This window comes from Propithecus coquereli, unplaced genomic scaffold (genome assembly GCF_000956105.1).
Source record: "Propithecus coquereli isolate 6110/MARCELLA unplaced genomic scaffold, Pcoq_1.0 Scaffold353, whole genome shotgun sequence".
NCBI lineage: Eukaryota > Metazoa > Chordata > Mammalia > Primates > Indriidae > Propithecus > Propithecus coquereli.
In genome coordinates this window covers 2,273,797-2,298,307 of record NW_012149208.1, presented here as the reverse complement: position 1 = coordinate 2,298,307, position 24,511 = coordinate 2,273,797, and the positions used below count along the sequence as shown (strand labels likewise).

General features: G+C 53.5%; 1 protein-coding gene across 1 annotated transcript in view; it reads right to left on the bottom strand.

Moving 5' to 3' along the window:
• Positions 1-3,809: 3,809 nt before the first annotated feature.
• Positions 3,810-24,511, bottom strand: part of FSTL4 (follistatin-like 4) — a 333,977-nt gene continuing 313,275 nt past the window's right edge. The window contains exons 9-15 of the mRNA XM_012651317.1: positions 24,059-24,193; positions 23,059-23,085; positions 19,529-19,647; positions 17,000-17,149; positions 12,530-12,637; positions 7,149-7,258; positions 3,810-4,837 (exon numbers count right to left, since the gene is read on the bottom strand). Of these exons, the coding sequence (XP_012506771.1) occupies positions 4,135-4,837; positions 7,149-7,258; positions 12,530-12,637; positions 17,000-17,149; positions 19,529-19,647; positions 23,059-23,085; positions 24,059-24,193 (1,352 nt within the window). The 3' untranslated portion in view covers positions 3,810-4,134. The remainder of the gene's footprint in view (positions 4,838-7,148; positions 7,259-12,529; positions 12,638-16,999; positions 17,150-19,528; positions 19,648-23,058; positions 23,086-24,058; positions 24,194-24,511) is intronic.

Genomic DNA, 24,511 nt, shown 5'->3' with positions numbered 1-24,511 from the left:
AGCGCTTGCTCGTGTCCGAGCGTCTGCTGCTGCCCGTGGGCTGCTGCCCGAAGCCCGCAGGCCCAGATAGGATGCTTAAGTCCTCAAGTGACTGGGTGGGTAATCTGGTGTGGACAAAAGCGGGGAGTGGGTTGCGGCCCACTGGCTACTTGGGGTCTTGTGGTCACACCCTGAGGACAGGCACTGTATTTCTTTCCCCTTGAATTTTTTAAGCATCTCTGTTTTACGATCTCTATGATTTTGGAGGGAAACCAAGGCAGCTAGTGACTTTCTTGAGCAAAGCTGCTTTGCCTACATGCCAGTCTGGGAGCAAATAGGGAGCATCTGGCCTGTGAGCGACTTCTCACTTGTACCCAAAGCAAGAAAGCGGCAGGAGCAAAGGCCCTGGGGCTGGTGTAGTGGGAAAGTCAGCTGCTCCTCGAATGGTAGAGGCGGTCGGGACGCGGCTCAGGAGCAGGGCATGCGACACGGATGGGAACAGGAGAGGCTGAGAGTGAAATGGGAGCGGAGGGAGGCGGGCACTTGGGCCCTCTGACACAGGCGGCGTGGCTGTCACTGTCTCTGCTCCTGCTGGATCACAACCGACTCCCCGACGCTTCTGAGCGACTCCCTCTAGTCTCGGTCATCTAACGCCAGGTCTGCGAGCTAGGGTCTGGGGGGCGCGTGATTCTGGGCAGCAAGGAGCTGTACCCCAGTGGGTTCTGGCTGGGTGGGGGCGGCTGGCAGAGGACTTCCGTGGCAGTACCGTGATCGTCCCACGTCACCTGTCGGAGCAGCATTCCGGCGGTGCTGGGTGCAGGGGGCGCGAGGTAGACTGAAGGATGCATAGGAGAGAGGGGGGAGCCGCGGCGACTCTCCGGGGGGCTGGCTTCTCGAGGGGGCCGGGGAGAGAGAATCGCGGGATTTGCTAGGGAAGATGGTTCAGCGTCTGTGGTATCTGAACGAAACACATTGTGGATGACGAATCAGCTACGCGTTTTAAGCCCCTTGTAGAAAAATATATCCAGAATGAATCTGTTTCACATCTCAGTTCTGAAATCTTCTTTAGTTCACAGGTTATTGGTCAACAGAAAACAAGAAGATGTGGCCGTCCAAAGCCAACTCGCGGCCGCTTTCCCGAACGAAGGCCCAGCAGCTGCGATTCTCTGTGGCAGCAGCCGCTCCTGCTTCGTGGGGGTTGACAGTCGTCTTCCTGGCCACCTACCTGGAGCTGGGAGCCCCTGTCGGCACAGGTGAGCAGGGACGGGGGGTGGCTGGGTTGGGGTGGAGATGGTAGGGACTGAGTTTCTGTTTCTGGGGATGTTATACTTAGGTCAGAGTTCCTGAAGCTTGGTATTAGCGTTTGGCCCCAGCCAAGCGTTACAGGGCTCTTCCAGCATCTTCCGGAATGGCTTGGACACTGAAGAAGTAAGCCTGGGTCAGCCCCGGGTAGGGCTGGCTGGCCAGTGGTGCTGATCTGGGGACAGTGGATTTGCCGTGCTGGGGGTGGCCCACTCTCAGGCCTGCTCATGCAGGAGGTTCACAGTATCTTCCGGAAGCCAACAGTCCCTCTTTCTGCCATCCGTCTGGGCTGGCTGGGTGGGCTCTTGGACCCAGAACCTTCATGCTCGAGGGGGCAGAAGGAGAACAAGGGCCTTCATTTCCGAGCCTTACTGTCTCCACAGGTGCAGGTTAATTTGTCATTTTGTAAAGAAAAAAACTTGGATTTTTGTGAAATTTTATTTCAAAATTACTGAGACAGTTTGGTGATTCTTTTGGTAGAGCCAATACTTCTTTAATAATACAAAATATTAGTTGTGGGTGGACCCCGTGTGTTCAGCAGGAGGGTGACCCGCAGGGACGTATCCCCCGCCGGTGGCTTTTGCACTGTGTTCCTCCAGCCTCCTCCGGGGTGAGGGGTGGGAGGAAGGGCAGGCAGGTCTGCCCGCCTTCCCCCACTGCCCCGCTGGGCAGCCCTGTTGGCTTTGCTGTGGAAACACACCTGCCCTCCTGCTGTTGTGCCTTTGCCTCCTGGGCCTGGGCTCCTGGACTCCGGCCTAGGCCTCAGCCCTGCCGTTTCCTGCTTGGATTCCACGGTGTCCAGCATGGCCCACTGCCAAGTGGGCCCTGAGCGGGCCGCCTCCTGTAGCCGCATGTGCGGACAGAGAAAGGCAGACGGAAGGAACACTGGAAAAAGAACAGATGTTGCAGAAGCCGACTCCGTCACTCCTGATTTTTTTTAAAATGCTAGGTCAGGTTAGAGCGGTCTTTCACTTAGGAGTCCCACAGCTCAGCGGAATGGTGTTCTGGCTTGGCAGTCAGTGGGACTCGCCTTCCTTTAGGCTCAGAGACTCTTTTTCTGCCAGGGGCTGACACAATTTCAAAGATTTTACCAAAAGAAGGTTATGAAAGTCGGTGAATTTCAGTGGTAAGAATGGGGTTTGGGAGCAAATGCATCCAGACGGTGAGGCAGGAAAAAAAAGGGCAAGATGCGTGATCCGCCCATCCGGCTACTGTGCAAATGAGCATTAGGCTTTCGAGGTCAGTTTCCACAACCTACGGCTGCACAGCTTGCCTTTCGAAATCTAGAAGATGAACGTACGTGTCATCCTAGCGCACTCCTGGGAGCTGTAGCGGACGGGAAGTTGGTGACTCAGACGCACGAGACACGCCAGAGAAGGGGCTGACCTCGGGACAGGTGGCGGGGCAGGTGGGAGTGAGAACGAGCCGTGTGTACTAGGAGTGACGCAGGACTAGGAGTCTAGGTCGTCCTCTCCTTGGACGGGGTCATTCCTCAGGAGCGAAGGAAAATCATGGCTCTGTCAGCAGGTGGACGTGGCCACATCAGCTCAGGTGTCTGATGGGACCACCTTGCCCAGCCCCGTGTGGCTGCGGCAATGATCACGTAGCCCTGTAAGCTTTGGCCCTGACATGAGAGAGAGGGAGAGAGTATTCTGAGAACCTCCTGTTTGCTGAGAGTCTCTGACCCAGTTGGTCTCCACAGGGCTGGCTGGGTTACTTCTTTGATGCCCACATGAGAGTCACCGCAGCCTGAGACATTAGGGAATCCCACAGCGGGGCCAGCCCGCAGCCTTCCGACTCCGGGTTGTGGGGTGTGCGTGTACGGGGGCGTGTAAGCAAGCACATCCTTGCTGAGATGTGCTGATGGGGGGCTGGGGCACCAGAGCCGAGCGCACAGGCCACGGGCAGAAAAGGTACAGCCTCAAGACCCGCCAGGACCCACTCGGGGCTGTGTGTTGGGCGTGGAGGCTGCCCGTACCTTGTCGGGCCAAGCATGCCCGGCGTCTGGGCGTCTGGACCTGGCTACCGAAATGTCCCCCTTCTGTGGTGCAAAGCAGGCCCACGCAGCTTGTCCTGGCCTCTTGGAGTCCCAGCATAGAACTGGGTCTCTACCAACACGGTGGCTGATCTGCACTTGGAGAACTAGGGCTGGCGATAGTTTGTAGGGCCAGTATTCTTGGACGACCACTGTCCTTTCTGGCTATGACCCCCAGAGACCTGGCCTAAGGCAGGGAAGAACACAGCTGGACCTCAGAGAGCATCTTTCTGCTTACTAGCATTTGAGATTGTAAAAAATTATTTTTTAATCAAAAAAATTTCCAAAATAAAGAGAGTGATTTCCCCATCCCCCAAGATGAAGTAAGTCTCGTGGGCTCTCCCCCAGGCTTACGACAAGTCAAATGGAAAGAAAAGCAAGCAGCAGCCAAGGAGGAGACGTGGTCTCAAGCGAGGGAGAGCCCCGGCCGCGGTCCTGCCTCTAGGCCGCTCCGTCAGGGTGACGTCCGGCTGGGTCTGGCGGTAGAGGACGATGACCACGTGAAGGCAACAGACAGAAGCGTGGCCGGGAGAGCAGGATCTCTGGCCCCCACGGCGTCCCCGGGAAGCGAGGCGTGCAGCGGGCACAGAAGTGACTCCTTCACACGGCAGCAGGGGTCCTCGCTGTAGCTCAGGCGAGACTCGTACTTGCTAACGAAAACCCCAGTCCTGCCGGCAGCGCGTCCCTTAGACCCGGAAACTTGCAAGGAGACCAGTGTTGAACCACAAAGCGGATATGGGGTTTTGCTTTTGTCTGTGAAAATGTACAGGCGCCTGCTCGGGACCGGGCTCCTCGGCCCAGGGGCCCGCTCTGGGCCCTCACACCTCGCCCACCCACACCGCCGTGGCCCCCCCCTTTATGGCCGGCACCTCGCACCGCAGTGCGTTCTGCCTCCCGTGGACGAGGAACAGGGACTCTCGGGCTGGGGTGAGGAGGTACTGTCCGAACAGCCCACTGTCCCTCACAATTCTTCGGGGTCCTCCCCAGGGCCGGGCCGGCCCCGCGGGCGGCTGCTTCAAGTTCTCCAGCACGCTCCTCCTGCCCGTGGGCAGCTCCAGGAACAGCAGGCCCGGCGCGGCCTCCAGCGAGGCGTAGAGGTCGTAGCGACCGGCCTCCGTGCCGGAGCGCTGGAACGCCACGTCCGAGACGCCCGGCTTCACCTCCAGCTGGTACAGGGTCCGGATCTCACCCCGCACGGTGACCTCCTGCACGTGCAGCTGGCTGCTGTCGGCGGCAGCGCTGACCACAAAGCGCCCGTCCGGGGACACGTGTGGGGTGCCGGCTACGTCGCCATTGGGGCCGACCACAGAGTCCGTGACGCTGTCGACCAGCAGCTGCCGGGCGGCGGGAGCAGAGCTGTCCTGTCCGCACTGGATGAAGAAGTAGCCGCCCAGGTGTGTGTGCGCCATAGCCCGGGGCACGCAGCCGTGGCGCCGCAGGCTGATGGTCTTGAGCGGCATCAGCGTCTCCAGGTCCACCTTGTGGACCGCGGGGTCAGACCTGTTGAAGATGAAGCCGAACCTGGGGGAGGAAGAACTGAGGTCAGAGGTCGAGAGGCCTCCTTGAGGGGCAGGGAATCCTTCACTTGTCTTAAACGACCCTCTCCCTTTTCCCCTTGTCGTAATCCTTCAGTGAGCTAAACGCCTATTATAAGATCTATCATTCTGCCAGGGGAGGGCTTCGTAATCAAATTATCTATGATCACAAACCAAATGCAGTTGAGTTACAATTGTTCCTGGATTTATAATCTTTTTTTTTTTTTCTTTTTTGAGACAGGGTCTTGCTCTGCTGCCCAGGCTGGAGTACGGTGGCATCATCAGAGCTCACTGCAGCCTCAAACTCCTGGGCTCAAGTGAGCCTCCAGCCTCAGCCTCCCGAGTAGCTGGGACTACAGGTGAGCACCACCATGCCTGGCTAATTTTTAAAGTTTATGTAGAGATGGGGTCTTGCTTTATTGCCCAGGCTTGTCTCAAACTATCCTCCTGCCTTGGCCTGCAAAGTAGTGGGACGGTAGGCGTGAGCCACCAGGCCTGGGGATTTATGCTCTTGGGACATGCACTGGTCTTTAGAAAAGGTGAAGGAGCAGGGAGAAAGGGCTTTCAACAGCTCCGCCAGCTGGGATGCCTTCGATCTGCTTCCTCGAGGCCTGGGCCGGCTGGGAAGCGGGGGGGCTGCGTCTGGAAGGTGAGTGTGGAGGAAAAGGGCCAGAGGTGACTGCCTGGACTCTGCCTGCTCTGAGGACAAGACAGGAGAGTCTGTGTCCTTGCTGTGTTCTAGACTAACCCGTGAGTCAGAATTTGAGGCAGCTGAACAAGTATGGATTTCCTATCCATCCCCCTTTCCCCTGGGCGAGGAATGTCGGGGCAGTCCCTTTCCTGCCACACCGAGGATGTGGGCAGGAAGAACCTGGGGCAGCAGGGCCGCGGACAGCTTTGACCACGGGAGCCGGTGGGCCTGGGGCTGCCCCGGTGCCCGGCCAGCTGCTCGCCTCTCTGAGCCTCCGCGGACTCTGACAAGGGCAGCTCCTTCCTGGGGCTGTGGGGGGATTAGATCTAAGAGGAAACTTTAGACAGGAGCTCAAGTAGGTGGTCGTTGCTCACAGGTGAACTTTCCGAAATTCCTTTTTGGAGGCTGGTTGCAAGTACGGCAAGGCCGGACTGCAGGTGGAACTTCCCTTTGATCTTGAGAGCCTCTGCCCAGATCCCTCGCTCACAGAGGCCGCTGGGCGCCATGTACGCCCACAGCGACAGAGCAAAATCTCTTCCACAATTTCCTCTTGAAAACTATACCCCAGAGTAGGGGAAATGCTCCCCATCACCAGGCATGTCTTTAAGGCATCCTGAAAGAGCCAGAAAGAAAACCTCACCCTCAACGAGGAACTCGAGCGTAAAAGCCGCTCACAGGAGCCGCAGCGCCTCGAGTTCGCACAACTCCCGGCTGAATTCGGCGTCTCTGCGGGGGTTGCACCCTTTTGTGCAAATCTAGAGGGTTCTGTCAGGTCCTCTCTGGTGAGGGATTCGAAAGTGGTTCTTCTGTGGGCAAGGGTAGGTGGGCGCCTCTCCAGCATCCGCTTGCAAAAATGGGTCATCTCCTCCCGGAGAGAGGAGCGCGAGGGCAGGAAGACGTAAATGGTGCCCCAGGACATCTCGGGACTTGGCGACTTGGTGGGCAGGCCGGGTCTCCTAGCAATGGGGGGTCTCGGAAACGAACAGGGAGGGGAACGGCCAGGCTGGGACAAGGCTTGCCGTGGAGGCCACGGCTGTCATGATGAGGTGGTGGTTTTAGATGGTGGCAAACCACGGCAGTCGGGAAGCCTGGTCTCTTTGTGGGGCCCCTGCGCAGAGGTTTGGGGGCTCCTAGAGGAATCATGGGCTGTGGTTAGGAAGGAGGCAGGATGGGGCACTGAGGGAAGACTTGGCTTTGCATTTAGTCCGACTCCGCCAATTCCTGGCTGTAAAATAGGGGTCAAGACCACTTCTAGATTTTCGTCTACAGCAGGTAGAGGGTGCTCGATTTGCCCCCATTGCATCTTTTCTTCCTATGTTGTCCTCACCTTGCGGATGAAACTTCCTGACCTCCCAGGGCCCCTGAGGGCATCGGAGCCGAGTACCCTCTTTAACAGAGTCACGGACTATAAACGGTGAGGACTAGGCTCTGGGCCTGCTTTGCTAGAGACGGGTCCATTTCTCTGTCTCTTCCTGATGGGTCCGAACCCAGCCCAGGAGCAGCAGGGGAGGGGAGGAAGGAGCAGGCGCCCCCTCCCCCGGGGAAGCTGCCCGTGCAGGGCTGAGCTGGGTGTCGAGCCGCTTAGAGGCCTTTGAGTCGGTCTCACCTGACGTGGTTGATGATGAGGTTTGTCGGGGGAATGAAGAAATCGTCCACCCCTGCAAAGGGCGTGCGGATGAGGTGCTGGCCCTGGCCGGAGCTGGCCTCTGTGATCACCTGCAACACAGAGCGGGGTCCTGTGAGGGAGACGATGAGCAAACCGCCGCCCCAGGACCAGGGTGGCAGCAAAGGGCGGCTCTTTGGGTACGTCACAGGCAGGGACCGAGCCTTCCCAGGAGAGGACATGTGGGACAGGAGTGAATGTCCCAACTGCCCCCTCCTCCTCGCTCAGCCTCTGTGACCGCAGAGCGAGGACCCGAGGGATGGCGCAGGGACTTCCGAGGGAGGTCCCCAGAGCTGAAACGTCACTCCGCTTGCTCGGAGACAACCTCCTCCCCACACAGGGAATCCCACCTCTGCCCGGCGTAGGCCACCCCAGGGGAAGAGGGAGGGAGCTTTCGGCCATGAAAATGGTAGAATTGTTTGCTGGGAATTCATTTTTATCTGGTGTCCGGTGCCTGGGCCTGTTTGTTGGGAATCTGTCAGATGCTGCTAATGGGGCGTTTTCTGAGAGTGGTGGCAGAAGCATTTATTAGAGAAGGTAGCATCCTGCGGGAGCCTCAGACACTCGCAGATGCTGCTCGTGTCGTTTCGACGTCTTGCAATTAGAACGCCGGGAGGAGGTTCTGGACGCACAGAGGGGACTTGCCGTGGAAGGTAAACAGTTGGGCCCTGTGCTTTGTACAAATTGGTAGTGACAGAGCATGGCTGCCTCTGTTTCCCTGGAGGTGACACTTTCTCCCTGGCAGACATAGCAGGAGGCAGTGAGAGGCAGGTCCCTGCTGTGTGTGTGTGTGTGGCAGGGGAAGGGCAGCCGGCAGCTTAGAGCTGGGTGGTGTGCGGGGTCAGATGGGACGAGGGGTGGTCTGCAGGCCCTGCCCTAGTGGTCAGGCTGGGCGGCCCCCTGGTCACCACCAAGGGCCAGGCAGCCAGCTGTGTCCTCCTGCCCTCTGCACGTGCTCATCTGTCTTCCAGTTCTAGGCCGCTGCCTGTGAGGTGGCCGCCAGCCACCAGATGAGGGGCTTGGCCAGCTTGCAAGCAGTTTTGGCTCGAGGGCCCCAAGGACAAGCCCAGACCCTCCAGGGGGGACAGGAGGCGGCCGCCAGACCCCTGAGCAGGCAGAGTGCTGGCCCGGCGCCACGCACGCTGTGGTTTTCAGTCCTGGGGCAGGTCTAAAGTTGCACGAGGTTATTTTCCTGCGATTTATTTTTTAAATGGCCAAATGAGTTCCTTGGCAAGTCCACGGGAAAAAAATTCATGGAACTGGCATTAAGAAAATACCAGCATTCGGAAACTGGATCTTAGAGAGTCTGCAGGAAAATGCTGCAGAATTCCAAGCGGCCACTGCTCGATGTCAGGCCTGTCATCTCGGCTTATGGCAGACATGGGAAATTGCAGGCTGTCATCGGTCACTGTCACTCATGCTTCGCCGCTCTGACACCCGATATTCAGAGGTTACTTCTTCAAACACACAGTACCGTGGGCCGTTGAACCGACGTGGGCATGTCAGCCTTGTTTCTCCGAGCCACGAGTTGCTTCTGCGCTTTTTCCTGTAGCCTGGCACGTGGCCGGGCCCGTAAGTGCCCCAGAGATACCGGTCGAGCCCTCGAGTTCCTAGCTCCGCGGGCTTGGTTCAGGGCATGCACGGGTGGGTCCTGGAAGGCTGGCATCTCGCTTAGAGAGTGGGCGAGGCCAGTGGAGAAGTGACATGGGGCAGGACAGGAACGGCGTGCCCAGTGAGACAGGCTGAGAGGCAGCTGGAGGCTGGCCTGGGACAGGGTGGGCGGGACGGTTCTGGGCAGAATTTGAGAAGATGCCAAGTGTTGAAAAGTTGGTCTCCGGGCAGGGCCTGGTGGCACGAGCCGCGTTCATGGAAACACCTTCGCGTGGTCGTCGCAAAGTTTGCTCAACAAATCCCTTAGTGTTAGATGCCTAGAAACAATGTTAGGGTATTAATGTCTTGCAAATATAAATGATGCAGTAACACATCATGTTGTACCTAAATCTTTGTCCACATCCATGGTTTTGGCCTTTGGATGACTCCTGAGAAGTCCAGTTGCTGGATCAGAAATTACTCTTTGAGGCTGTTGGTTCATGTTTCCACCTTGCTTATCACGGAGGCTGCGCCGGGTGACCTTCCCAGGACCAGCTCTTGTGAGTACTGGTTTCCTTAGCCCACAGTGACGAAAGCAGGTTTATTCCAACTCACTCTTTCTTGTGATGCTGCCTTTCCTAGACTTTCCAGTTATGGTGATGGCATCCTGGTCTGATTTCTGGTATTAAAATGCTTTTAGTGTTTTGTCATTTAGGCAGAGAAATGCGATTGGTTTTGGGGAAATAGTCTTTATTTAAAGAATTTCCTTCTATTCCTATTTTTAGGCTTTTTATTAAGAATGCCTTCTGTATTTAATTAAATACCTTTTCAGCATTTATTGAAGATACCCTACGTTTTTTTCTCTTTTGATTTGTTGGTGTTACGAATAGTCCTGAGGGTGAACCGTCACCGCGTCCTGGGAATGTGATCCCTGCTTGCGCCTTTAGACACGTCGCTGGACTCTGTTCTTAGTGTTGTGTTTACAACTTTGCTTCTGTATTCATGAGATTACAGTTTTCTTTTTACACTATTTTAAGTTTTTATAATTATACTGGCTCTTCAAAATAAACTAAGGAACTATACATATTCCCCCATTATCTTGGGATAGCGCAAATAATATTAAAGTTATCTCTATTTTGAAGATTTGATAAAACTAGCTATACATTTTTTAATCTTTAAAAACATCTATGGTAATTGCTCTAGTTCGTAGGTCAGTTTTTATTTATTTTTACATTTTGCAAGTAATCATCCATTTCCTCTAGGTTTTAAAATTTGCTCTGAGTTGCAATGTAGTAGTATTTTTCAATTCTTTTCATCCTCTTGTATCTGCAGTAACATCCCTGTTTTCATTCCTTATTTTGTCTATTTTTGTTTGTTTTCTTTTGAGTCCAGAACAAAACTTTAAAAATGCCAAGTGTTTTTATATAATGTGATATACACTGAAGTTTTCAGGAGCATCACTACTGAGGGAAACATTTTAAAAATATGGAACACTTCACAAACGTGTGTGTCATCCTTGTGCAGGCGCCTTGCTAATCTTCTCTGTATTGTATTAATATCTGTGCTGCCAAAGTGAGCACCTTTTTTTGGTTTTCTATTAATTTTGGTCTTTTTAAATTGCTTCTAGCCAGTAACTGTTTAGCCAGTAACTGTTCTTTTTCTAATTTCTTAAATACTTCCTTTGCAGGATTTTAAGCCACAAATATTCTTTGGGGACAGCTTTCTTTCTCTGTGTCCCATAGGTTTTGATGTGAAATAGTCTCTTTTTCACTGTTTTTGAGACAATATGTAATTTTACTTTTAATAGCTATCCAGAATTGTTTTCTTAATTGTCAGATAATATAACACCTATTTTTGCAAAAATTTTAAAGTTTTCTTTAGTGATACACTTTGTATATGTGGACATATGAAAAATTCTATTTGAGAGATGGAAGGTTTTCTATGTATTTAAGTTCCTTGTTTATATTATTCAATTTCCTGTCATTATTGTTTTTCCTTCGTGTATACAATTGTAATCAAGTTCTTGTATTTTTAATCCCCCTGTTTTACGTATTTAGTTATGTTTGATATAGATTGGCTGTTCATCGCCTCATGTCTCTCAAGATGTGGGTTATTGCTTTTAGTCCTAACCTTCCCCTTGTCTGATATTAACATCATCACTCATGCATATCTTTTTGTTTACCTGTCATCCCTAGTCTCACTCTTTTAAAGAAACTAGCAATAACTTGAAGTGATAATAAGGTTGAATTTAAATCAAATTTGATCATCTCTGCTTTTAACAGGAGAATTCAACGTGTCATATAATGAGATACTTCTCAACTACCAATTTCCAACAACATTCTCTTAGAGTCTTTCTCAGTATTTTTACTCCCTCCCTCTGCCTGCACTTTCTACTGTTATCCCTACCGAAATAATTTAATACATTTCTAATTGAAATGTCCTCAGGTAGTCTCTTCTTACCCATTTCACTTTTATTCTTGCATCTGCCTCTCTCATCTGATTCACCTAATGTTTGCCTGCTATCTTCTTCTGTCCTGACAGGTGACCAAGTTCTGGCTGGGTGCAGGACTCCTGGGTTTCAGCCCTTTCGTCTCAGGAGCGTGTGATGTGATTCCAGGTTCTGCCAGCTCCTGCTGTAGGTGAGACATCCAATGCCCATTTGATTAGGTAACTTCGTCTTTTTGCCCTAAAACTTTTAAGATTTTCCCTTTATCCTTGGAGTTCTGGAATTTTATCAGTAAGTGCAGAGACGTGTTATTTCATGTCAATCTACGATTTCTTCAACATTTACTTAATGTTTGACTGCATTCCAATCGTTACCTTTTCTTTCTAAGCTTCTGTTGTTCCCACTTCAGGTCTCGAGCTCTTCATACATTTGCTCTGTGATTTGAGAGAGATTTTCTTCTTCATCTTGTAGGTGCTAGTTTGGGTCTTAGTAGCAGCTATGTGTTTTTCAACTCGTCTATTGCAGTACTAAAATGGGAAGTCAGTTTTGTTGTTAGTGGCTCCTCCCCTTGAATTTCCTGCAGTGCTTTCATTTGTCAGCACTGGGGCCCCAAAATGGTGGTGTCCCTTAAGTGACAATAGCCTCAGGTTACAGAAAGTGGAGTAGTGTCTTCTCCCTGGCCCAGCAGTGACTAGGCCCCAGGAGGAAGCTTCTCCAGACCGGGGTTCTGAGAGAGAATTAAGCCCTGGTGTCGGAGGCCTCCACTGCAGGTCAGAAGTTAACCTCCCTCCTGCGCATCTAGAAGAAAGGCTCTGTGCACCTTCACCGGGAGGGCTGAGGAAACAGGACTTCAGATCACTTTTGTGGTGATGAATCCTCCCAGGATCTCTGCTGGGAGAGCTGCGAACCTCCCCCAGCTGAGGAAGAGCAGGGTCCCACGGCCAGGGCCGGACCAGAGGCAAATTATTTAACCCTCCCTCCCCTGGCACGGTGTCAGCACTTAGTAACTGTGCTTTCGTTTAGGGCTGTACCTGCCGCTTTGATACCATTCTCCAGCCTGAGGTGACACCGGCCCTGCCTGCCTGGACTCCAGGGCCTTGCGCTGTTTGGCCCCAGCAACTACTAGCTCAGGAGATGCAGGTATTGTGGGGCTGGGTGCCACATTTTGGTCCCCACGACATCAGAATCCTGTCCGTCGTCCTTGTGACTGTGAGGGGCAGGGGCCGTTTGTGTTCCGGGGGAGAGTGCTCCCTGTTGTGGAAGGCTCCCACTCCACGTGCTCACATACCTGGAGGCTCGGGTGGGACTTGTGCAGGTCTCCCCAGCTCAGGACCCAGACTTGGTCATGTGACTTGTCATAGGACAGCTTAGCCGGCAGAGGGTCCACACCTATGGACTTGAAAAAAAAATAGTGACAAGTTGGTCATTGTTGTTGTGCAAGATGATTCGCTGGCCAGTTCTGGGCTTTGTGTGCACGGGTGACAGGGAGGCCAGCCTAGGAGCCTTGGCTGCGCTTCCCCTTTGGCTTTTTCTCAGAGGCATAAATAATGTTCTCCCCCCTTTTTTTCAAGACAGAGTCTGGCTCTGTTGCCCAGGCTAGAGTGCCATGGCGTCAGCCCAGCTCACAGCAACCTCCAAGTGATCCTCCCAGAGTGCTAGGATTCCAGCCAATGTTCTCCCTTTTCACAACTTCTTTTCTTGTATGTTTTTACCTAGAGATGGAGGCCAACTTGGAAAAAATCCTGAACACAGAGGCTTTAAGTTTTCCACCTAGGCACCAGCTCCAGACATTCTTCCTGGAAGACTTGGGGGCCTCTTGGACCCTGGCGGGCACTCTGGTGAGCTGGCCCTTCCCAGGGTGGACTTTATCACCCTCTCTACCTCTGTTCTACTCTGAGCAGTCTGTCGCACCAGACACCTTAGTGTGCCCAGCCCCATGCCTCCTCTCCAGTACTTTCTTGCTCTAATTAAAAACTCCTGTCCCCTGAGCCTGAGGTAGAGTCTGTTTTTATTTTCCTAGACTTTACATACTCCAGCTACCCCTCCTCATTCCCATCACCCATCAGTAATGACGCCATCTCTAGCTACTTGCATGCTCTCTCTTTACAGCAAAACTTAGAGTTTTGATTTGTAGCCATTCTCTCTGCTTAATCTTCTCCCATCGGATTTCATAGTCTTACTCTGAAAAGAGCTAAACCCAAAATCTCCTGAATTTTCCACAGTATCAATGTTTTTTGGAGAAAGAATATGGCAGGGAGGAGGCCCTAGGATGAGGGGTGCATCAGACCGACCTTACAGAAGCTTCAGTTCTCCCCTCTCCCCACCTCGCAGAGGGAAAGGTAAGCCCTCTGGGGTGCCGAGAGCTGTCTAAGGTCTCCATGACTGTTCATACAGGATGTCTGACGTTCCAAGAGTCTGATGCTATGAACAAAAATAATGGTAAGGGACCCAAAGCTGACCCATAAAGAGATAATTAAGAATTTATATAAAAAAGGGAATGAAGTAGGAACTTTAAAAGTGAAAAATGCAATATGTGAAATAAGAACTTAATAGGTTTTGTTAAACCCATATCAGACACAGAAGTTCGCAAACTGAAAGGTTGATAGAACAGACTGAAGTAGAAAGAGACACTTGGGATGGAAAAGTCTTAACAGATTCCTGAAGAAGAGGTTAGAGTGAAAATGAGGCAGCAGAATATTCAAAGAAATAATGGCTGAGAATTCACCAATCTGATAGAAGATATCAGTGCATATATTCAAGAACCTCTGTAGACACCAAATCAGAATGAATACAAAGAACAGCATATCCATGCACATCATAGCACTGCTAAAGACCACAGAGAAAAAAAAGATACATTAGCTTCAAAAGAGCACCAATAAGACTGAGAATTGGCCTAGCAATAAAAACAATGAAATATAGTGGAATGACATCTTAAAATGCTGAAGGAAAATAATTGCCAATATAGAATTCTATGCCCAGTGAATAAATATATCCTTCAGAAATAGAAAATAAAGATGTTTTCAAACAAATACAGAACTATTAAAAAATTATCCTAAAGACCAATGGAAAGGGTAGATGTGTGAACGAATATAATTACTATTGATTATATGTAATTTAGCCCCACAAGACATGACAGAGTTAAAATTCATTGCCACAATAATGCAGATGGCAGGAGGAGGGTTAAAGGAATGAAGTTCTAGCATTACTGGGGAAGGGAAGTAACAATTTGAGACCGTATTGACCCAATGATGGGTGTTGCAGTCTCTACTGTGTTGATATCAACAATATTAAAGAGTTCATATTCAAGCTAATAGAGGGGAAAAAACAGAATAATAAAAAAGGTAAAACTCAACAATATAATTACATTAAATATAAATGGATCAGACATTCCAAGTAAAAGACTATTAAAACCACAACATGTGGTTTTATAAAAGAGCATCTTAAATATACTGACTGAAAGTAAAAGGATGGAAACATTATACCATGAGAACACTAGTTAAAATAAATCTCATTTAGCCATTACTATAGTATTAATTCAACAATAGACTTTTGGGCATTTTTCTGGCCAGGGGAGTCAATAAAAAAAGATAGTTACAAAACATCCTGCCGTATTTGCCAGGAGACACTACAACCCTAGTTATTTCCAGCTTTCTTCACACCATGAGCCTGCCCTGGGGCAGCCGAGCATTGCTGGAAGAAGAGCGACACCCTGCTGACAGGTCTCACATCCACAGTCCTCAAGTGGGTCCTCACCACTGCCCAGCCGTCCCACCCCATTTCTGGTCAATCCAGTCTCAGGTTCAGCTTTTACCTCTCTCCTCAAACATCCACCTGTCTCAGTGAGAAGTTTAAGGCAACCAGAAGAGAAATCACCACCCACTGGATCACCTGTTTGCACCTGTTAGAATGGAAGAAGGGGCTTTTGTCTAAGGCTAGATCTCCACTGGGTGCCGCGGTTGCCATTGACTCCTCCTACTTGGATGATGCAAGAGAGAAAGAGATGACCTGTGGGAGCAGCTATCCCGCGAGCATGCAAATGCTGTAATGTCACCTCTTCAAGTTCCTCGGCTTCCCCGTCCATAGAGCTGTCTGCATCCCCCGTCTCCTCACCTCCCCTGCTCACCGCACCCCAGCAGGCCTGCGTTCTACCACTGTAATCCCACCCTCGCCTGCCAAGGTGATCCGAGACTCTGGGGGACCAACTCCAGTGATCTGTCCTCAGTCTCTGTGACACACACGCTCTCAGCAGCATCTGACACCGTCGACCACGAACTCTCCCTTGAAACACTTGCTTCTAGTGGCTTCAGGAAGGCCACCCTGTCCTAATTTTCTCCCTACCTCTGAGGCTGCTCCTTCTTGGTCTCCTCTGTTGGTGGCTTCTCTCCTTACTGACGTTTAAACGCTGGAGCGCTTCAGGCCCCCAAGCTTGACCTCTTCCCTACCTGTACCACCCTTGGGGATTTCATCCCGGACCATTCAGAGGGTGAGAACACCCAAGCCGACACCTCTGGTCTAGCAGAGTCGACCTGTTTACCCGTCATCTCTACTTGCACATCTAATCGCATTTCAAACTGAAATTTCCCCCAATCTGCTCCCAGGCCTCACCCCCTGCCTTGCCTAAAATCTCTTCTATCAGCATATTAGCTTCGCGTTGCTGCAGTAACAGATCACCACAGATTTGATGGCTTAAAACCACACAGAGTTCTGGAGCCCAGAAAGCCACAATCAATTCCACTGGGCTAAAACCAAGGCGTGGGCAGGCCGAGGCACTGCGGGGAACGGCACTCCGTGCTTTCTCAGCCTCCAATGCTGCACTCTTGCCCCGGCGGCTCACAGCCCCGGCCTCCAAGCTCCAAGGCCGTCTTGCTCAGTCCCCACGGCGCCTCCTTTATCTACCCAAATTTCTCTTTGCCCCCCTCTTATAAGGATCCCCATGATCACATTCAGGGCCATCCTGACAATCTCCCCATCTGAAACGCATTGATGTTCGCAGGTTTGGGGGAGTAGGACGTGGACATCCTGGGGGCTGTTTTCAGCCTGCTGCACACTGTAAATGACACCAGCGTTCTACAGTTGCTAAAGTTAAAAACCACCAACTTGATTCCTTTTTCTCTCAGAAAGTTTTGGGGCTCCAGGTTTAAAATACATCAAGAATCTGACCGTTTCTCACCTGGATCACGTCAGACCACATTCCCGCTCTGCCTTCCTTCCTGTGCTCTACCCAGTAGCCAGGCTGACTCTATGAGTCAGATGATGTCACTCCCTGGCTGGAGCCCTGCGGTGGCTTTCTCACTGAAACGTCCTCACTGGCCTGCAAGGCCCTGTGTCAGCCGGCTTTGTCCCCCCGACTCCGTGCACCCCACACTCTTCCCCTCATCCCTGGACCCGCTCCCAGAGCGCGAGGCCCACGCGGCTTCCAGACCCAAGATGCCGTTCCCCTCCGGAGAGAAGGCCAGCGGAAGACAATCTCACGGTTCCTGTCACATTTTACCTGGTTTTTCACAGCACTTGCAGCTCCCCAAAATTCTGATTTATGGTCTGTTCCCCAGCTAGAATGTAAGCTCTGGGGACGTCACGGCTCAGCCATGGGTCGCCTAGAGCAGTGCCTGGCGTGAGGTAGAAAGTAAACACTTAACGAATAACCGCACACGAGTCTCTCCTTTTCCCTCTGGGCCGACCAGGAGCCGGGGAGAGCGCAGACAGCAAGGGCGGATGGGGCCAGAATCCGAACTCTTCCTTACTCCGTGAAACAGCATACCTGCAGCACTTTCTGGGCCTGCACGTCGACCACGAGGACCCTGCTGAGGGCCGGCTGGGCCACGTAGATGTACCGGTTCCGGACGTTGGCCGCGGACGCCCACTGGCATGGCCGGGCTGCGTCCCCTCCTCGCCGAGGACAGATTTCTTCCTGTAGAGGAGAGGGGCTGCCGTCAGCCTTCGGACCCTCCCTTTCCCTCCAACCGCTCTGGTCCCCCCTCCCCTGGACCTCTGCCCCCCCTTCCTCCCTTACGCTTAACCTGCTGGCTTCAGGCCTCACCTCAGAGCTGGCGTCGTTGTCACCAAGGTCTGCACTGACTCCTCCCATTAAATCAGACCCCTTCCATCACCCCGCGTGAACTCGGGCCATCCGCTGACGGTGCCAGCTGCTCCTCAGGTCCCTTCCCTCGTCTCCCCCGGTGCCTGACCCTTCTCTGCACGTGCAATGCCCAGGGTTCAGGCCTGGATGTCTTTTCTTCTATAAAATCCACCCCTCCTCGAATCTCGCTGAAACCTATGGCTTTACATGCACTCTGTACGCTCACGACTCCCAGATTTGCATCCTGAGGCTTCTTCCCTGAACTCCAGACTCACGGCCCAATCCTGGCTCCACTCGATTGCTGGATGTGTGTCTCGAACTTAAATGCCCAAAAGCAACCCTCGTTCTACTCAGAACCTGGAAGTTCCGTGGTTTTACCTCCCTTAGGCCCGAGCCTTGCCGTCCAGTGAAGGGAGGCCGCCCTCGACCCCTCGACCCGCAGCTTCCGGCCAGGGCACCGCAGGCCACTTCAGTTCACCTTCGGATACTTCCAGAATTAGCCCCTTTCTTACCTCTTCTGCTCCGTGGCCTGGGCTCCAGCCACGTCACCTGTCCCTGAGTACCTGCCACTGCGTCCCGACGTGCTCCTTGAGTCCACCCCAGCCTTCCCCACCCTGTCCTCAGCATGGCGACCACAGGCATCATTGCAAAATGCAAGTCAGATCAACTTCCCCTTCACCCCCAGTCATGTTCCCTCTTGCTCAGAGTAAAAATCCCAAATCTCTCCTGAAGTCTACAAGGCCCCTGCATTCCGGCTCCTTTGCTCTTCCTTCCCTGCCGCACTCCACGCACACAGACGCGCTCGCTGTTCCTTGGCCACACCACCCTCCTGCCCCAGGGCCTTTGCACGGGCTGTTCCCTCTGCTGGGAATGCTCTTCCCTGCTGTCCTGGGATTTAGTCCCTGACTTCCCGCAGGGCTCTGCTCAGGCTGCATCACCTTGCTGAGAGGACTTCTCTGACCTCATGTAGCGTAGCACCCCAGCAAATGAAAGTGAGTTTTTCATTTGCCACTTGACTGCGTACATGTGCTTGTCTGCCCAGGCACCGTCTTTCTTCCTTCGCTAGACTGTAAGCTCCTTGGGAGCAGGGTCTCTGGTTCACTGCTGTGTCCTTAGCACCTGGTACGGTGCCTGGCACAGAGCTGGAGCTCAGAACCGATTGTTGACTGAATAAATGACTGACAAAGGGGACCTCCTTTTCCTTGTCTTCCATGACACGCATTCTCATGGTTTTCCTCATGACTCCGGCCCAGTTCTGTCTCAGCCTTCTCTGTGGTTCCTCCTAGTCTGCCTGTCCCCGAACTGCTGGTGACCCCAGGGTTCTGCTCTAGATCCCCACCTCAGATCACCTGCGTGCACCCTTGTCTATCTCCCGGCTTTCTAACTGGTTTCATGACTATTCACTGGAGATGACACTTCTAAAGAATAATTAACTCAAACGAAATAGCCTGGAAAACCGCTTTTCCCAAGCCGCAACTGTGAGAGATGCAGCAGCCTGAGACGCACCTCCCTCCAGCACAGCGAGGCGACGGGCTTGCTTCTGCGACTCGCCCGGGCCAAGCCCGGCGCTGTTCACCAGTTCGTTCACCGGACGCGATTGAGGACGCGCTGTGTACCCTCCAGGGGAAGCCACACGGGAGATTTTAGGTGGCCCTTCTGGACTGAACACCACAGTCCTACCCTCAGGGAGCTCAGGGTGTCCCACGAGGCCAAGTGGGAAACAAGCCGGAGGGACAGAGGCCGGTGTGGGGGCCGCAGCCCCGGGGGAGGCCTCCAGGCAGGGAGCCCGAGGGCTGGCAGGCTCTCGTGGACCCACCGTCAGCGACCGCGTCTTCCGCCTCTGCCCACCCCATGTTACGTCGTCACCTTCTACCTGGCCCTGGCTCCCCGAAGGCCACAGAGGAAACACCTGTTTGGCAGCTGTCTGTTTGCATTGCTATCTCTGTTATTGACTGTGACCTTCCGGAGGCCGGGAACCCTCTGAGCCCCCTGGGCCTCTCCTAGGGCTCCGTGCACGGAGGCGGCTGCTACAGGAAGGAGCGAGAGTGTAAACTCTCAGCCTCAGATGTCCTTCCCTTAGCAGTGGACAGACCTGGAATCACACCGCCACGGGCAGCAAGCGGAACGCAAGCAATCAAACGGCGCCCACGGTGAAAGACCCACTTGTAGGGTTTTGTCTGTGTGTGCTGTGGAAGCTGCACAGAAACTTACAGAGCTCATGAAAATCCTCTCCGTCGGTCGGAGGTGCCTCTGGATCTCACAGTCCGCGGGGTGGACGACGACGATGCCGTCGTCGGAGAAGACGTAGAACATGTTTCCCACGCTGAGGCCTGGGAGGAGCAAGCAGAGCGGTCAGGCCCCTCCCGGCAGCGGTGCCCGGGCAGGGCCGCGTGCAGCACGGAGCACACGGGCGAGCGGCCTGCGGTCGCATCCGGCGCAAGCGCAGAACGCACGTCCCGTCCAGGCGGAGCGAGGCTGAACGAGCAGCCACAGCTGACGGTGGGGGAGGGACCCAGGGACTGGGAGTCGGCTCTGCAGTCCCCAGGCCGTCCTCCCAGACACCGACGGCCGCCGTAAGTCACCTAGGCTGGCCACCAGCACAGGTTTTCAAGTAAAAGGTGGCCTTGGCTTCCACGTACGTTTAGCCTTTCCAGTTCTGAAAGAGAAAACCTCTCTCGAGTCATTCATTGTCGACCAGTAAAATCGGAACGGATCGGGTGATGCCCAAACAGCAAAGGCTCTTATCTGTAGGAACATGTTTGTGCGCAGCGTCTCTCCCCGGAGTGCGAGGTCCTAACCGTGCTGTGACTCCTTTGCCCAAACTCAGCCCTGGCCTGTCCGTGCCAGCCAACCCCTCCTTCCAAACAGCTCGCTCCCATCCCGCACCCCAGTTTCTCCGTGGCAGCCCCAGGCCGGCAGCAGAGCTCACACCTGGTCATGCCCACCTGCTGCCCCCTCCCCCAACCCCGGCCCAGGCTGTGCTCTCTGGTTAGAAGGTCTACTTAGACCTGGAGACCTCCTAGTTCAGCCTCCATATTTTAAAGACAAAGAAACTGAAGTCCAAGGAGGGGAAGCGGTTTGGCTGAGGCTACCCGTCTTGTGCCAGAGCTGGGGTTAGGCCCTGGGCCCTGCTTTTGGACCTCTGTCCCTCACTCTGTCCCTCCATAGGGGGGAAACAGGGCACAAAGATATGTAGGCCTAGAGTTCTCCCTCCCTCATTCTTTGTCCCTCCCTCTCTCTCCTCATCCTCTCCTCTCCTTCTCCCCGTCCTTCCTTCCTTCTTTCTCTCTCCTCTCTTCTTCTTTTTTTTTTTTTTTTGAGACAGGGTCTTGCTCTGTTGCCCAGGCTAGAGTATAGTGGCCTCTTCATAGCTGACAGCAACCTCAAACTCCTGGGCTCAAGTGTTCCTCCCGCCTTAGCCTCCTGAGTAGCTGGGACTACAGGTACACACCACCACACTGGGCTAATATATATATATATATTTTTTTTTGTAGAGATGGGGGTCTCGTTCTTACTCAGGCTGGTCTTGAACTCTTGACTTCAAGTGATCCTCCCTCCTCAGCCTCCCAGAGTGCTAGGATTACAGGCGTGAGCCACTGAAGCTGGCCTTTCTTCATTTCTTTTAAAGTTATAACATTAAGATTTCTATAAATTCTAAGAAAATTATGTAGATAGGAAACTCTCTTTACTAGCATGCTGAGAAAACTGGTGTACTGGTTTAATGGACTATCTAAGCAAGTTTTTAGAGAGTTAGAAAACAGGAAAATAGGAACTGCCGTTTCACTTCCTTCCAATGACTCTGCAGTTAGTTTTCTGGGCCTTGGTCCTTGGCGACAGAGGCACCGGTGCGCGAGGGCCTAGGTGTTGAGCGAGGTTCTGACTCTATGACAACCTCAAAGCCTCTGCGCGGTGCGCTTCTGCCACAGTGAGCAGCGGGGCCCCGCCTCTCAGAAGCTGCCAACACCCAGGGGCTCCTAGCATCGCTCCCGATGGGGAACCCTGGGACTTGGGGCAGCCTGTCCCTCGAGAGCCGGATGAAACTTGCCACCCACGGACGCCTGGTCTCAGCTCGGCAGCAGCTGGGCGTCTGGAGCCAGCACACGTCTGCCCTGACCCGTCCATCGGAGCACGGGCTTCTTGGCAAATCAACAGCTGGAAGAACCAACACGAGACTGAAAGTGTCACGGAGTCTGCGTGGGGGCTGCAGCTTAGTGGCATTTCGGGCTGAGCCACAGCTTGCTCGCAGCTGGCACTGGAAACTGAGGCTTGACAAACGCTCATTCAGCAAACAACGGACCTGCAGGAGGGCTGGTTCTGCCTGAATTCAGCTTCTGCCAAAGGGGTTTTGCTCCTGTCTGCTCTCGTCCCCTCATTTCTCCCGTTGGGATCTGAGCGTGCCCTGCGGCCTGCTGGCCCCTTCGTTTTCGCTCCTTCGTTCCCTGTCCCCAGGCCTTGAGCTCCAGCACAGAAGGGCCCCGGCGTCCTGCCCGCCAGGCGGACGTGCTCACTGCCCGGCTGCGCAGCGCTGCACGGCACCTGCCAGCCGCGCCCGAGGCAGCCGCGGGTCTCACACGGGCATTGGGGTCTCTACGGCTGCACTTCACACCCCACGGGGCCTCTGGCCATTCTTCGCAGGTCTCTACTTTTGAAAATTGAGTCCCTTTGCAGTAACCTCCCCTTAGCAAAACGCCAGCTCTGAGAGATGCAGAGCGCGCGCTCGGCAAGACCCGCCTGCTAGTTGGGGAGAGCGTGGGGGGCCGTGGTCACCGACTGCTGCTGCTGGCAGCGATTCCTCGTTTTCCAGGCTCTGCCTGTGTTTTGTTCCCAGACTTGCTGTGTTACCTTAAGTGGCTCTGAGTTCGTGTATGCACGCACATGCTAGGCTGTAGACACTGCCACGCGAAGTTCTTGAGCAAAAACGAGACAGGAAATACCCTGGTTTTTAAAGAGGGGGATTTCGTGCGTAACCACGACCACATGCTGCACCTTGCTGCTTCCCATGGCCTGCCGCTGCCCCCCGCGCTGAGCCAGAGTGACCTCAAGGGGATCTGGGCTCAGATCTGGGGGGTGAGGGCTGGGACTCGGGCACACATACCCCAAATGGTGACGTGGGCCACATGTGCCTGTGGTTTTTTGAACCATATGAAATTGTCAATATTGGACCATTTTGGATGTACAAAAATGGCAATTTCATATGGTTCAACTGAATATCTAAAAATTTGTTGGATAAAGAAAATACATTTAAAAAAATCTATGCCTTTAAACATGTACATTTACAGAAGTCATGGTAGCTCTTGTTCTTCCGCATTTCCTCAATCAAAGCATACTGGAAGTACAGCTACCATCCAGCAGAAATCTACAGCCGTCTTTTAGGTCTTTTTTAAGCTGCGTAAGATCAGCAAAGCACTAAAAGCAACACTGACACCAGCCACCTGAAAAAAGCTCAGGGCCCAGATCTGACCAGGAGCCCTGCCAGGTGGCCTCCTTCAGCGGAGTTACAAGCAGCTTCTAACGGAAACCTTTCCTTTTTAAATTTCTCATCAAAGACACTAGACGGTGGCTAATTTGATTCAACTTGGGTGCCACCGAGTGTGACATCACCCCCCACCCACACTGGCGCGCCGGCCCTGCCCGTGGGGACCGCCTGGAAAAGCTGACGGCAGCGCACAGAAAGATGGCCCGTCACGGAACCACGAACACGCGCGATCACGGTCACGACGCAGAAAAGTCAAGCTTGGTACCTTCCTCTCGCCACAGGATGTTTGCAACTGCAGCAGTGGAGAACCGGGAAGGCAGGAACGTTCCAGATGGAGGGAAGAACAAAGAAGAAAGCAACATCAAACCTTCGCGGCAGTGATTCCGTCTATGAAGACCCTGGCACCCTGTCCCTCCCCTGCAGAATCTGCACCGCGCGTGGCCACAGCAACGGCCCCTGGGGGACTCTGGACACGAGCAGATGCTTTCAGGTCTCAGGGTCCTTTCCACTCCTAAACGAATCCTGAACTCAGGCCCCAGGTCACTGCTGGCCTGGGAAGCCTCAGGGAAGCTAATGGGGCCCCCACATTCCGTGGACGGTGAAGAGTGAGCAGCAGCGCTCCCGGATTTCCCGGATTACTTCCCGGAGAACTGGTTTTCAACTAGGATGTTCCAGGAAGACCGTGTGAGATACTTCTGATCATCTCTTTTAATGACAAAGACTCAGCTTGGAGTCTTTGACCACGATCAACACCCAAGTCCGTGAGATTGCGCCTGCAGGCCTACGCGGGGGCAGGGCTGTGTGGGAGGGCACACTTGGTGCAGCAGAGGGGCCGCGACCCCTGGAGCAAAGGCCGCTGCACTCCTGAGTGTGCCGGTGCGCACGGGCCAGCGTCCGGGCCACGGCGGGAGGCAGTACCTGGGGGTGGGTAGCACGAAGGATCTTGCGGACGACGGGCAGGGGTTCTGGTCCTACGGCAAGTGCGAGGCAGAACCAGCGCTGGGATACCTGAGCGTCCCTGTGCTCCTGGGCTCGGCCTGCTGTCCAGAGAGCTTTCCTATGTTTCCAGAGTTGTCTGGGTGGTCAGGGAAGGTCTGCTCACCTCTGGTCCCCTCTGATCCCAGCTTTATGCATAGAGGAATATGGGGTTTATGTCCCCAGGGCCTCACAGTTGGTGGCTGTGGCCCTGGCCAATCAGCACCCTCCCTTGCCTCTGACGACCCAAACCAGCTCAGTGAGAAGCTTAAAGGCAAGAGTCGACTCACGGGTCTTCCTAGCCGAGTCTTCGATGAAGAGCGAGGAGATGTCTTCGTCCACGCCCACTTCGTTTTTGGCAATGCAGGTGTACGCCCCTGTGTCTTCGTACCGGACACTGCCGATGTGGAGCTCGCTCCCGTTGGCTGCAGAGAGGACGGCGCTCAGGGTGGCCTGCTCAGCCGGAGACCCCCCACTTCCCCGTTTCCTTCACGGGGCTATTGAGAGTGTTGGGCTTAAAAACACAGCCGCTGGAAGCCAACATCCCTGATAACACACCCAGGAAGGGCTGGCACGGCTGAAATTAACGAGGGTGACATGGAACCTTGATGACATCTTCTCATCATTGCTCTCAGAAAGCCACAAGACCTGTCCCAGCCCAGATATCAGGAAAACATGGAGAAACATATGTTCACTCCCGACCTGGCTGACTTAGAAACGAATCGCACCTCTCGCTTCCGTTC